General features: G+C 42.9%; 1 protein-coding gene across 5 annotated transcripts in view; it reads right to left on the reverse strand.

Annotated features, from left to right (window-relative positions):
* The window catches only part of ADD1 (adducin 1), a 76,638-nt gene that overhangs the window by 17,061 nt on the left and 44,681 nt on the right, over positions 1–14,896 (reverse strand). For all 5 annotated transcript variants that reach the window (XM_059923710.1, XM_059923709.1, XM_059923707.1 and 2 more), the window contains exons 4-9: positions 14,418–14,569; positions 6,588–6,668; positions 6,200–6,349; positions 3,990–4,133; positions 3,788–3,886; positions 2,884–3,060 (exon numbers count right to left, since the gene is read on the reverse strand). In XM_059923710.1, coding sequence (XP_059779693.1) covers positions 2,884–3,060; positions 3,788–3,886; positions 3,990–4,133; positions 6,200–6,349; positions 6,588–6,668; positions 14,418–14,569 — 803 coding nt within the window. The remainder of the gene's footprint in view (positions 1–2,883; positions 3,061–3,787; positions 3,887–3,989; positions 4,134–6,199; positions 6,350–6,587; positions 6,669–14,417; positions 14,570–14,896) is intronic.

The raw sequence follows: 14,896 nt of genomic DNA on the forward strand, positions 1-14,896 counted from the left end.
CTGAATGGAGTTGGTTGTTGTTTTGTTTACTCTTGTTTTGTAACTACCCTCAGGAAGATAGGTAAATGTCTGCACTGGCAACTTTTCCATTTATGAACATGCTTTGTTGAAGAATAATAAAAGATAACTACTCAGCTATAAAAAGACTATCTTCAGAAATACAGTTCTTATTAATTCAAGTTTCCTCTTGCTGAGAGAGCCAGGACTCTTGAGTAATCTTCATGACTTCAGAATAAACCATCCAGGACATCACAACATTTTATTCTGAGGGGGTATGGGTTTTTTCTTTATTCTTCCCCTTTAAATGCCAAACCAAAATCAGAGGCAATACTCAGTCCTCAGACCTCCGATACGGCTTATAGTTAAAAATATGGAGTCGTCCCTTCTTTGAGAAGCTGGAATGATATCTTGATTGGGCAACAAACTAGCATTTCTTCTGACTTTCTGTGTCAGAAATGTTTATGGACATTGTATGAGATACTCCTTACAGTGTGAGAATCTTCAGCTGTTCTCTACCCCACTCAATTATTAGCAAACATATACAGGTGATCAGAATGTTAAATTAAAACACGGACTAAGATCAGTGATCGATGTCCAACTTTATTTCTTACAAACCACATGGCCTTCTAATATTAAAAATAACCTGTGCACATTAAGGGCACTGAATAAAACACCCTTGCTGTAATCTCGCTTATTAATCTTTCATCCTTTATCTTCCTCCCCTATCAAACTGGAGTTACTAATTTTAATCCTCTCTCTCTCCACCTTCCAGAATGTACTGAGTGCATAAGATGTGGCAGGCTGGCGTTCCTGATTTTTATTCCTCCCTCCTGTTCCCCGCCTGACTTTTAGGTATAAGCGCAGTGAACGTCAAAGTATTTGCTAAGAGGACAGAAGAAGGGCCAGTAAGCCTGGGTCGCCCCAGGGTTCCTCGCCTTGCTGGGCCCCTCGGGGTATCGGACTCTGGATGCAGATGCCTGAGCGACCACCTCCCACTCTCAAACCTTCTCCGGGTGTGACCTCCCTGAGTCTGCACTGTCCTGGCCTGCTTCTTCCAGCGTCTTAGTGAGCTTTCTTCCTCTTGCTGCTTCCCTTGAAGCAGTCCCGGCTCATGCGCCCCGCCTCCGCCCTGCAGCTGCCTTCGTGCTCCGTCAGTGCGCACGTCACAGATGCCGGGCTGCATCCGGGACTTGTTTGTCCATTTCCCTGACTAGGCCATGAACTCCCTGAGGGCAGAAACTGTGTCCTGGTCATGGCTACAGGCTCAAGACTAGATGGTCAGTTAATGCAACCCACTTACTGAGCAAATGAATGCAGAAGTTATGGGAGGTTCACCCCTCCCTCACTGATCAAACCTACTCCTGTGACCATCACTTCTAGGCAGTTAACTCCCAGCTCTCCCTTTCCAGCAATGAACATTCTCCTAAGTCCAAAGAATTTCAGTGAGAACCCTCTGAGGACAATTAGCACACCCTGAATCAGATCCATGAATTCTTTTTCTTCCAAGATCTTCCTGAAGCCGCCCATCCCACCCGTGACCTGGTCCAGTTGTGGCAACTTTCTTTTTTTTTTTTTTTTTAATATAAATTTATTTATTTATTTATGGCTGTGTTGGGTCTTTGTTTCTGTGCGAGGGCTTTCTCTAGTTGTGGCGAGCGGGGGCCACTCTTCATTGCTGTGCGCGGGCCTCTCACTGTCACGAAGCCCAGGCTCCAGACGCGCAGGCTCAGTAGTTGTGGCTCACGGGCCCAGTTGCTCCGCGGCATGTGGGATCCTCCCAGACCAGGGCTCGAACCCGTGTCCCCTGCACTGGCAGGCGGATTCTCAACCACTGCACCACCAGGGAAGCCCCATGGCAACTTTCTTAATGTGAAGCTGGCAACATGCCCTTCCAGTGGCTTCTCTGTCCCACATGCCCACGACAGGTCCTTTTTTTCTCCAGCACCTAACATCATGTGGCAGTAGGAGACTCTCTTGAATCCTACCGAAGAGGTATGACACTGCAGCAGGAAAAGGGACCCATCACAGAGCCATTTGTCTTTTAATGTGGTTGCTTCGACCCTAAGTGCCTTGCTGTGAATATTTAAAGAACCTGGCGAAATCGGAGACATACCTGAAAGGCACGGCCCTGTCCGGCTGCCGTGTCTCCAGCCGCGCCCTCACCTCTGCTACGGGTGCTTTCCATCCCCCAGCTCAGCCTGCCACGCGTCTACCTCTTCTTTGAGGTCCTTCTCAAGTGCCACCCTCTACATAAATTTCCTCCCTGATCCTCGCAAAAGGACGACATCCCCCACTGCAGCCACCTAACAGACTACATCCTGCCATGTACTATTAGAACATTCCTATTCTGCTGAAAGCCCCTCAGCCACGCTCCTGTACCACGCTGGGCTCCACGTCCCCGCAGGAAGCAGCAGACGGTCTCCCATGCAATAAATCAGCAGCAAAGTGTGTGGAACACAGCAGTCAGGCCCCGAATAGCTAGAATTTACTGTTAAGACAAAAACAAGACACTTGGCCGACTGATCTAGAAAGTCCCCTTGACAGCTTGCTTGCGGGATGGCGGGTACTGGGCTGACCCTGCTACTCGAGGAGTTACTTATCCAGCAGAGCAGACCATTCTCTGTGCTCCTGACCCCACACAGTCCAAACAAGATTACCTTTAAAAAACAAAAGGAGACAAGAAACCCTCACCTGTATATGCAATCGTAGTTTAGCTTAGAAGTTAAATTGCCCTGGTGCTTCTTCGTGACTTTTGAGGGTGAAAGCATTCTGATACTGCATGAAGACAGCAATCTCACAATACTATTTCACTCACTATAAAAACACCAACATTTGTGCTGTTGGGACGAGCGCTGTAACATCAAGTGGTGGCAACATTCTTACCAGATTATCCAGCATCCGCATGAGCGCTTCAAACTCCTGCTCACCAAGCTGCCATTTGGGAGGCGATCCGCTGCCCTCCCCTGCCGGGGACCCGGGGGAACGGGATTTGGCCTTGTACTTCCCAGGATCCAGGAGGACTAAATTGTCTGGCCCTCCCGCACTGGCCAGAGTTCGAACCTTTTCCAAAACAAGCAAACACTACAGTTGGAGTTCCTTACTGATCAAGGGGGTCAGATGCCTATGAGAGATCACTTCAACAGAAATGTAGGTTTCAAAAGAAACCAAATCATTATAAGAATAAAAAATGTGAGATGGATAGTGACAGACAAATCACAAGGTTATTTTCAGAAGGTTTTCTTTAGCATGAAAAAATATTGGGTACTCAGACTTGAAGGACAAATGGGAAGACAAAGCCCTCCCAAGGTCACATGAAGGGGACTGGGGGCTGCATTACCACACAGACACAAGTCAGAGCGACAGTGAGGAGCGCACACAGGGGCTGAGCAGACTCAGCACGAGCAGCGCCCACTGCCGTGAGACTGGGGCCGCGTCTCTACGCCCTGCACCTACTTTTTCAAAAAGAGTGCGTGGAGTTCAAATGAAATGACATGTAGTAACATAAATAAAGCACCTGATAGCAGGGCTGGCATATGCTAGTACTCCATCAGTGGTAGTGACTTATGCATTTGAAAAATAAAAAGTTAGAAATGAAAAGCCCAATAATCATTTGCCGACTTAAATCAGTGAAACGGCATTTTCCCTGGTCATCTTCCAAATCCATGAGCTCATCTTTAGCAAAGAAATTGCTCACAGACTCACTGCTGCAAAACAAGTATCAAAAATCTATGGGAACCCCACAAACACCTAAGTATACTACAGACCAAACGGAACGGCCACCACCTACCTGGATCTCACATGCAACCACAAGGTTATGGATGTAATAGAAGGCCTCCTCAACGCTCTCTCCAACGGATACAAGCCCGTGATTCCGGAGAATAAGAACCTAAAGGGAGGAGACAGGAAAGCTCTATGGGCCTAGGCAAGAAGACAGATACGCTTTTCTTCTTTCCTCTGTAATTTACATACCAGATTAGATGCCTACTGACCTTGCTTTTAGGCCCCAAATTTTTCTGAATTAAAACTTTTTCTTCCTCATCAACCAGAATCCCATGATAATCATGATAAGCCACTTCTCCAAGGGACAGTGCCTCTGGGGAGATTGGCAAGAGGCCACATTTCATCGCAGAGACCTAGAGAACAACCAACACCATCAACGAAGACAAATCAGAAGCTACACACTGACGACATGGCAAATGCTTTCCTCAAAAAAATAAAGGGGGGAACATATTTTACTTTGTTCTCCTTTCAGAAATAAATGAACCCATGAATTGAAGATAAACGTTACTTCTGGGGCTCACCACCAATCTATTTTTAAAAATCAAAGCTACCACTGTCAAGGAAGGCCTCAAAAGAAATTCCAGATCTTTCTGGATTTCTCCCACACTGATTGTAAACACCAAGTGAGCTCAGATTTAATAAGATGAGTCCTGCCTGGATCTACTGCAAGGAGAGATAATGGCTTCCTCTGAATGAGTCACAACATTGCAAAGAGGGGTTTCTGAAGGGCTGTAAGGTTTTGTGTACTTTTCATCTTAGGTTGTAGGTGAGATAGGAACACCTGAAAGTCAGATAAAAGGAGATTTATAAAGGTTTAGGATAATTATACTGTATAAATTCTCTACATTTATTTAAGTGAAAAATCTAAGTGTCCATATAGCCCTTTAATTTCCTTAACTTTCCCAAACTGACTTTAGAATATGCTAATTTTACAGGTCTTCCACCTAGACTAACAGGCCCCAAAGATTTAAATAATACATATGTAAGTGTAACAATTTCTTACAGAAAAGTTAATCTAAAAAGACAATACCACAAAAAAAGGCAGTACCATATTTAATTCCTTTCACAATATCAGCCTTTCTATAAGAAGATATTTCCTTACAAAGTAAAGTTACTTTGATAATTTTTAAAACAAATTACATGCTATTTGTAATAACCATAGTCTCAAAGGTACCTCTAATGGTTCTTTAAAATGCATGGATTTTTCTTTTTTTTGCATGGATTTTTTGGGGTTGGAAGAGCATGCATTCTTTAAAGAAAAAATTACATCATCTGGAGAATGATATAACTAATAAAACTGATGCTGACATCAAGAACCATATCTTCAAAATAAAACAAACAAACCAGATCCAACATTCATCCAAACAACCCAAGATCTATGACATTAAAACATCAAGATAGAGTGAAATTCAGTATTACTTAATCAATGAGGCCATCTGTCAAACAAATAAGCCCAGGAAGTCATTAAAGTATAAAACTGGTGATAAAAAAGACAATTCTAGACAGTTCTTGAGCGCTTCGCTTTCACATGACTGTAACAACAACCAGAAAGTACATTTTCACACATACTGAGGGGTCTGAGGCTTTGTCAGGTGGCCACTTTGCACCAGAAGGGTCGAGGCTTGGTGACCAGGATGGGGCAGGCTCCTGGCAAGCTCAGGGCTCAACGGCCAAGTCTCCTAATAGTCTGCACCGTCTGTGCCCTCTTCCCCCTTCTTTTTCTATTTTTTGGCTGCGCCGCACGGCTTGAGGGGATCTTAGTTCCCCAACCAGGGACTGAACCCGGGCCAGGGCAGTGAAAGCGCCAAGCCTTAACCACTGGACCGCCAGGGAACTCCCTCCCCCGGTATTACTCTCCCCAGTCACGATCCAGCCTGGGTTTCGCTAACTCCAAGCGGATCATCTGTGGGAGGCTGGCCGGTGTGTCTCTCGGCCTCAACCTCTCCATCACAGGTGCCTGGCGCCTTCCCCACAGCCCGTCAAGCAGGTTCAAGTCTCCTGCATCCCACGAACCCTTGCCTGAGCCCAGCGTCCCCCACCTACCACCCCACCTCACCCTCCCTCCTCTTCCCACTTCTCTTCTCAAACAAGGAGTCTCAATTCACTGCTGTCATTCTGCACTTCCCAGTCTCCCATACGCTGAAATCTCACTCCCCTCTTCAACACTGATTTTCTAATCGTTAAGTCTTACAACATTTTCAGACTTATTACATGTTTTTCAAAATCAGATAGTAAATGGACCCCTTAAAATATATTCTTTTAAGAAAGTCAAATGTAGTGAGGAAAAAAGATTTTTCTAATCCAACAAAATGAGGTTTGTTGACTTGGTGCAACAAGAGAGGGCAATTTGGAGGAAATGTGAAGTGCCGCTCACTGAACGGCTTTAAACTTGAAGTCTCTACCAGGGCAGCGCACTCACCGCGGCCCCTGCTGGTGTGTGAACATGCACAACACACTTCGCGTCCGGGCGTGCAGCGTAAATGGCAGAATGTAACGTGAAGCCAGCCTGATTTACCCCTAGATTAGTACTTCCACGGTCCACTGCCTCTCCTTGTAGATTGACTTTAACCTGAAATAAGAAAGCAAAGTCTTAAATATCAAGAGGATTTCATGTTATCCTAACTAGAAATTACTTAAACCAAAGTTTAAAGTGTTTATAACTAATTTTAAAAGTTTTTCCCTGAGTTAATCACACAAGAGTTTTTCCTCTTTCTTGGGTTTTACATGTCTAACAAGATTAGACGGTATTTAATTATCTAATATGACCTACATATACTTGATGCCCAAGAAGAGAAGGACATTCTTACCAAACTGGACGCAGTCACTTCACTGTAGAGAAGTCCAAAAGGTACAATGAGGAAGTGTTCCTGCTCGGAGCTCACTCTGGTCTGTGGGGAGAATTACTGAGTTAGCTCAAAAATCCTACTGAAATTATTTGCATCTCTTTCAGTCCACAGACTCACGGGTTTTTTGTGAGCATTAACTGAGCTACATAGGGACGCACTTAAGTACAGTGCCTATCACAAAGCTAAGGGGTACTGAAAGCTTTCTGTTATTATGTTGTAGTAACTTACTGGGTACATGAAGTGCATCTTGGTCACATTCATGATAATTAACTTTATAAAGAAAAAACCTTCTGGTGGCTACCAAGCCAGTATCATGTGCAAAAAGGTGACACTCCTCAAGGGTGTAATAATGAAAACCAAACCTTATTTTTTAAAAGTCAAAATGGTTTTTTTTTTTAAGTACTCAAAACCTATATGATAGTGAACAATCATAAAAATCACAAATAAGAGAGCATTCTTCCTTTCTGCCTGACCAAAAGTCTCTACACATCACATCCTCACTCCCCTGGTATCTTTCTTCCTTCCACAATATAGTTTTCTTTCAACAATACAGATTTGTCGCATACGATGGATATGTGCTAGATGCTAGTCATGTAGTGGGGGCGGGGGGAAGAGTTCTGCCCTCACAAAAATTTAGTCTAATTTTTATCAATATAATGATTTTGGGACAGACTCAAAAGACTTCCCAAAGCTATTAGGATGGAATACATTTACTACTGGGCTAAGAATTCTAATTAGGGTCGGGTAGGTGGAATTCAGTGTTTGTGGAAAAGGCCTTATGGTGTTTAGTCCAACTTCCTAACCAGCACAGTGACTTCCGTAGTGGCCCAAAAGAAACACACACGGGGCGGAGGAGTGTCTGCTTGGACAGTGCAGTGATGCCCTCACATGGCCAGCCTCGTTCCTTCATTCAGCAAATAGTCCCGGAGGCCTTCTGCACCTGGATGCTAGGGTACGGCAGTGAACAAACAGAAGCTGGAGAGGCCTAATCACTAAACACTCTCTCTCACACTGAGCAGAAATCTGTCTGTGGTGTGCAACACACCTCCGCCCTAAACTGTAGTTTAGTCCTGGGGCGTCTGAAACTATCCCATCTGCTCCATGTCACCTTCACGCGAAACTCACTGGATTTCCTCAGCACACTAGAATGCGGACCCACAGTCATATAAGACCTGAGTTAAAACCTAGAACTGTCTATGCTGCTCTGGGGACCCTGGGCTCCTGGTCTCCTCACCCATGAAGTGGGGATGAAAGGGGCTTGTACTCACAATAAAGCTTTCAATAAATGGCATCTCTTAACTATTACACTACTGCAATAGTATTAGTGGTAGTAGGAAAGCCACCTCTACAATATCCATTCTCTATAAATCTCTGCTACTAGGCCTCTACTCCTTTTTAGTTGTTTCGAAAATGCTGGGAATTCCCTGGCAGTCCAGTGGTTAGGACTCCGCACTTTCACTACCGAGGGGCCAGAAAGTATTTGGGCCTTTCCAAAATTTTGGGCCTTTCCCCCAAATATTTTCCCATTAATTATAAGTTAGCCAGGTTTTTTAACCCTAAAATCAGTTCTTTTATTTTATAAAGGATGCTGATCTTTTTAACTATCTTAATCAAAACTATGCAAATTCCCCAATTCCCAAACTGGGTCAAAACAAAACTTAAACAAGGAATTACTCTGTGTATTTATTGGCTGGGATGAAGAAAAATAAGGTTGCAAACAGGGAAAAATTAAATGTCAGATATTTTTAATTTTATTTTTTTGGCTGCATTGGATCTTTGTTGCAGCGCGTGGGCTTTCTCTAATTGCGGCGAGTGGGAGTTACTCTTTGTTGTGGTGCGCAAGCTTCTCATTGCGGTGGCTTCTCTTTTTGCGGAGCATGGACTCTAGGTGCGCGGATTTCAGCTGCTGCAGCACACAGGCTCAGTAGTTGTGGCACAAGGGTCCTAGAGCGCATGGGCCTCAGTAGTTGCGGCGCATAGGCTCTTAGAGTGCAGGCTCAGTAGTTGTGGCACGCGGGCTCAATAGTTGTGGCTCACAGGCTCTTAGAGCGCAGGCTCAGTAGTTGTGGCGCATGGGCTTAGTTGCTCTGTGGCATGTGGGATCTTCCCAGACCAGGGATGGAACCCGTGTTCCCTGAACTGGCAGGCAGATTCTTAACCACTGTGCCACAACGGAAGTCCCATGTCAGATATTTTTGCTTATTTTAAAAGTTTTTATTTTGAAACATACCTGTAAAAAAGTATTTAGCAGGTATATGTACAATTTAAGTATAATAAATCAAACGCCCATGTACCTTTCAACCAGCTTCAGAAACAAAATAAATCTAATATTTCTGAAGCTGTTTCTTTCCCCCCATATCCCATAAGTAATCACTATCCTGAGTTACGTGTTAAGAATTTTGTTTCTTTTCCTTACAGTTTTACTTTATATATATTCATCCCTAAGCAATGTATTGCTTAATTTTTATCTGTTTGTGAACTTCATGTAATTGCAATCATACTGTATTTTTCGGTGACTTTTTTTCCTCAACACTATTTCTGAGATTCCTCCAGATGATATACAACATGGCAATAATTTATTCATCCTCATTGCTGTATAGTGGTGTCTATTGGATGAATATACAATTTATGTATCCATCTTCTGTCAATGGACGTGGTTTTCATTTTGCCATTAAAAACAATGCTATGAACATTCTTACACCTGTCTCCTAGTGTACATGGTACAAGTTTCTCCAGGGTAACAAAGTAGTAGATGAAGCCAAATTATTTTCCAAAGGGCCTAATTAAATGTACACTCCTGCTAGTAGTATATGATAGTTCTGTGCTTCTATAACCATCTTTCCTAAAAATTAAAATCTGATGTCCATGAAATGGTATTCCATTGTGACTTTATAATTTCCCAGTTACAACTGAGTTGAGCAACATTTCATATTTTTATAAGCCAGTCTTATTTCCCCTTCTGTGAAATTCCTGTAAATTGACTTGTCTTTTGTCCATTTTATACTGGTTTGCTTATTCATAGTTCTTTATCTATTCTGGATACTAATTTCTTGTGGGCTAACCGTGAGGCAAATTCTTCTAGGTTGTAAGCTTTTAGTTTCATTCTCTTTATGGTGTCTTTTAATGATGAGAAATTTGTTTATTTTAATGTAGTCAAATGATTTATTCATCTTTTCTTTTATGATAAGTGCTTTTGTGTCTTAAGACAACTTTCCTTAAGTCAGAGGTTAAAGGTAAATGATTTTCGCTTATACTGATCCTAAAATTTTTTAAGTATTATCTTTCACATTTAATGCTTAATTCATTGGAATTGCTTTGTGACTCTATACAGTATAAGGTAAGAATCCAATACAATTTTCCAATTCTAATTTTTCAATCTAATTGTGCCAGCACCAATTATAGCCTGGTCCATCATTCTTCCCTTGATGATCTGCAATGCAGACTCTTTTGTATATCTGATTTTTTTTTTAATATTTATTTATTTATTTGGGTGCACCGGGTCTTAGTTGAGGCATGCAGGATCTTCATTGTAGCATGCGGGATCTAGTTCCCTGACCAGAGATTGAACTCAGGCCCCCTGAACTGGGACCGTGGAGTCTTAACCACTGGACCACCAGGGAAGTCCCTGTATATCTGATTTCAATACATAAAGATCCAGTTCTGAGCTCTGTCCCACTGGTTTATCTGTTTCTGCCTTTCCCCACAGCACACTATTTTAGTTACCATCACTTTATAAGTTAGACACTTGATAGGAAAAAATATCTCCTTACCTAGTTCTTCAGGAGTTATCTATTCTAGGCCTTTTTTCCTCCACATAAATTTTAGAAGCACACTCATGCTATCAGGTCCCACACTAAAAAAATACTACATAGCCAGTTTTACTCACTTTTTTCTTTTTCTATATATATACACATAATTCATATAAACAGTATACATTTTATATTTTCTCTTTTTTTTTTAAATTTTTATTTATTTATTTATTTATTTATGGCTGTGTTGGGTCTTCGTTTCTGTGCGAGGGCTTTCTCCAGTTGCGGCAAGCGGGGGCCGCTCTTCATCGCGGTGCACGGGCCTCTCATTATCACGGCCTCTCTTGTTGCGGAGCACAGGCTCCAGACGCGCAGGCTCAGTAATTGTGGCTCATGGGCCTAGGTGCTCCGCGGCATGTGGGATCTTCCCAGACCAGGGCTCGAACCCGTGTCCCCTGCATTGGCAGGCAGATTCTCAACCACCGTGCCACCAGGGAAGCCCTATTTTCTCTTTTATAATAATTATTTTCCATGGTTTCACATGGTCTTTATCAATTATTTTTCATAGTATGTAACATTCCCTCAAGCTGATGTTGAATAACTGAGCCATTTCCCACCTACTGATGGATATTGACTCAAATTTTTTTATTATTATAGATAATGCTATAATAAATATATTTATACATCATGTTTTCTTCTTTGACTTCTTTCCTTAACATATATTTCCAAGAGTGAGCTTAACAGATCTACATATTATTATGGAAAAAGCTTAAAATATACAATTTTCAGAATCTGAAACAAAAAGGAGAAAGTGCTAAATACTGATGTAGACTGAAAAAAGAGAGGTCATTTCAAAGTAAGTTTTCTAGTCCCTGATGGCCTAGCACTGGTCTAACTGCGAGTCTTCCCACATCTAATGCCCCTTCTCTGTGCACAAGGAATGAGCGCTAACGCCATTCCGCGAAAACCAAATACACCCGACTCACTACCTCTGGCAGAGACCCCCTATCACGTCCTCAGGACACAGTCACTGTGGACCCGCCACCACCTCTGGAGCCACCACCTCGGAGGGTTAGCATTCCGTGGAATCCAGAAAGGAGGCGAACCTAGCACTCCACTGACACCAAGAGGCATTTAGGGACGGAAGGACCCTGCCATCGGCTAAGTGCCAGCAAGAGAGGAAGCCCAGCCCATGTGCCAACTGGGCTATCCTGTCTTTTGACACCCCCGCTCAAAAGCTTCTCTAAATCCAATACAATCTTAAGACAGAGATGTAATTCAGACAATCATCTCCAATCCTCTAACACCTGTTAGCACTTTTAAATCCCTTTAGCAGAAAATCCCTATTGCCCTCCTTCAAAGAAAGGGCACGATGACCTGTGAGCACTTTTTGGCTGCGCTGATCCTGTTAATATTTCTTTTCTGTTACATCTATATATGGTAACGCCCAGACTGTGAAACCGAAAGATGGATGCTATAAATAGTTAAAGAAACAAAAACAAAAACTTTCTTCCTCAGATTCTCTAGTTCACAAGATATAAGAAATATGTTTTGTAACTTGAATTTCTTTTTTACTCAGTGTTAAGTCCCAAACAGATCACTTACAGAAAAGCAAACACCTAACTAATGTTTTAATTTTGCCAAGTCCTAAATAATTAAAGGGGAAAAAATGAGCACTTTAAGCAATTCAAACTTATTTAAATAGCATTCATAATAGGACTAGTAGTAAACAGCTTTTAAAACCCCCAGAGAATGTAAGGCTGGCATTAAGCCAAGGATTACATTTCCTCTTAGCACTGTAACATTTTCAAGGAACTAATTTTTAGGCAACCATTTAGCATTAAATCTCTACACAGGCGTTCTGTCAAGTATAATTAGCCACAGAGGCCAGCAATTTCCACGCAGGCACAAGGAAGAGAGCCAGCACTTGTGGGAGGTTAACTGGATCCACTGACCAAATATCAAAAGGCACCATGGAGTCCCGTTTGATAATTTTACTAAGGCAGAATTTCAGTTCAACTGGAGGCTTCACTCCATCATTCAGCCAAGAGTTCAGCGTGTGCCTCCTCTGTGCCCAGCACAGGAACTCTTCCCAGGACACGGCTGGAGGCTCCCTTCATGGAGCTGATGTGGACGACGAGCAAACGTACAGTATGGATGATGGTAACTGCTGTGGGGGAAATAAAGCAGGCGTGCTGGGGTGGAAGTAACATTCCACAAGCATGACAGCATGGATACAACAGGGTCAGGTCTGCATTTTGAAAGGTTCACTTTAGCGGCAATGTGGAGAAGAGAGGGAAGGGTAACTCGGTATATCTGGCAAAGATCCCTACCACATCCCAGAAGCACAGTGCACTGGTCACAAAGGTGGGCTTCAGACTACCATCAGAGAGCATTCCTTGGAGTCAAGAATGGAGCTGGGAACCTCCCTGGTGGTCCACTGGGTAAGACTCCGTGCGCCCAATGCAGGGGGCCCATGTTCAATCCCTGGTCAGGGAACTAGATCCTGCATGCATGCCGCAACTAAGAGTTTGCATGCCACAACTAAGAGTCCGCCTGCCGCAACTAAGAAGCCCACATCCAGCAACTAAGATCCTTTCACAGCCAAAACAAATAAATAAATACTTAAAAAAAAAAAAAAGAACGGAGCTGAACTAAGCACTGCTGGTTATGAGTCCACAAGTAAAAAACACCTACACATGTGTATTAAGTATTGTGTGTACTGAGTGTGTTGAGTATGGAGAAAAGGGTAAAACGATTTAAACGTCTGTTAATGCTGGTTATCTCAAGGGGGATAAGAGTATTCACAGGATTATGATCTCTTCTTTCAACGTCTGTGTAAGGGACGCTTGCCACAATAAGCAGACACTATATTAATAATTTAAAATATCCAGTAAGAGGCTTCCCTGGCGGCACAGTGGTTAAGAATCCTCCTGCCAATGCAGGGGACACGGGTTTGAGCCCTGGTCCGGGAAGATCCCACATGCCAAGCAGCGACTAAGCCCGTGCGCCACAACTACTGAGCCTGCACTCTAGAGCCCGTGAGCCACAACTATTGAGCCTGTGCGCCACAACTACTGAAGCCCGCGCACCCTAGAGCCTGTGCTCCTCAACGAGAAGCCACCACAATGAGAAGCATGCACACTGCAACCAAGAGTAGCCCCTGCTCACCGCAACTAGAGAAACCCTGAGCACAGCAAAGAAGACCCAATGCAGCCAAAAAATAAATAAATTTATTAAAAAACAAAAAAAGGGGGCTTCCCTGGTGGCGCAGTGGTTGAGAATCTGCCTGCCAATGCAGAGGACGCGGGTTCGAGCCCTGGTCTGGGAAGATCCCATATGCCGTGGAGCAGCTGGGCCTGTGGGCCACAACGGCTGAGCCTGCACGTCTGGAGCCTGTGCTCCGCAGCAAGAGAGGCCGCGACAGTGAGAGGCCCGTGCACTGCGATGGGGAGTGGCCCCCGCTTGCCACAGCTGGAGAAGGCCCTCACACAGAAACTAAGACCCAACACACCCAAAAATAAAATAAATAAATTAAAAAACAAAAACAAAAAAAAAACATTAAAGAGGCATAGTCTCTAAATATAAACCTTTAAAAAAAAAACAAAAAACAAAAAACAAAAAAAGAATGAATTGAAGAAACTAGAGGTCCTGATAATGTTGAAAAATGGCTAAAACTGGAATATCTGAAGAAATAAGTATGAGAGATAGAAGGCTTTGGTCAAAGTAGGAAAGAAAACATCTTCATTCTTGATTTTTTAGGCATAAACAGAACTTTAGGAACCACCTATAATTTGGTAAACACTCATTTATTAGGTTAGCAAGCAAGCAAGAAGTTTTAAAGAACTACTGGTTCTCATAATTTTTAATTCAAACTGGCTAATTCTCAGATTATTATACTCTGCAGTCAGCAATCAGAAGGAAGGTGTTCCAAGATTTACTTCAGCTCAGCCAGATTCCCTCTTCCCCTAAATGAAAACAGGTGGTGCCAGACACATAATATTCCACTTATCATTCAGTTACTACCCCATTTAATACTCACTGTGATGTGATTGTAGATAAGCTGAGACCATCCAAAGAGATCTGCTAGTCGGTAAAACGCTGCCAGTTTACACCGCAATAACTTCTCCCCTTTGTCATAGGCAATAGAATCAGATCCTCTAAGGTCATTCACAGGAGTCACCATACCAAGACCTGAAATAAAAAAAGAAACAAGACTCAAAGATTTAATACTTCTTGTCAAATGTAAATCAAATAACAGTTGAGATATTAAACATCCCACAATGGGCCATAAGGTAAGTCTTGAAAACGTCAAAGACTATTTCATAAAGACCAAGTTCCCCAACATTAATACAACTAAGGTAGAAGTCAATAACAGAAAAGTAATAAAATTTGTAGGATGCAGTAAAGCAAAACTTAGAAGGAAATTTACAGTATTAAACATATACATTATGGGGCTTCCCTGGTGGCACAGTGGTTAAGAATCCACCTGCCAATGCAGGGGACACGGGTTTGAGTCCT

The sequence above is a fragment of the Balaenoptera ricei genome, chromosome 5 (genome assembly GCF_028023285.1).
Source record: "Balaenoptera ricei isolate mBalRic1 chromosome 5, mBalRic1.hap2, whole genome shotgun sequence".
Taxonomy (NCBI): Eukaryota; Metazoa; Chordata; class Mammalia; order Artiodactyla; family Balaenopteridae; genus Balaenoptera; species Balaenoptera ricei.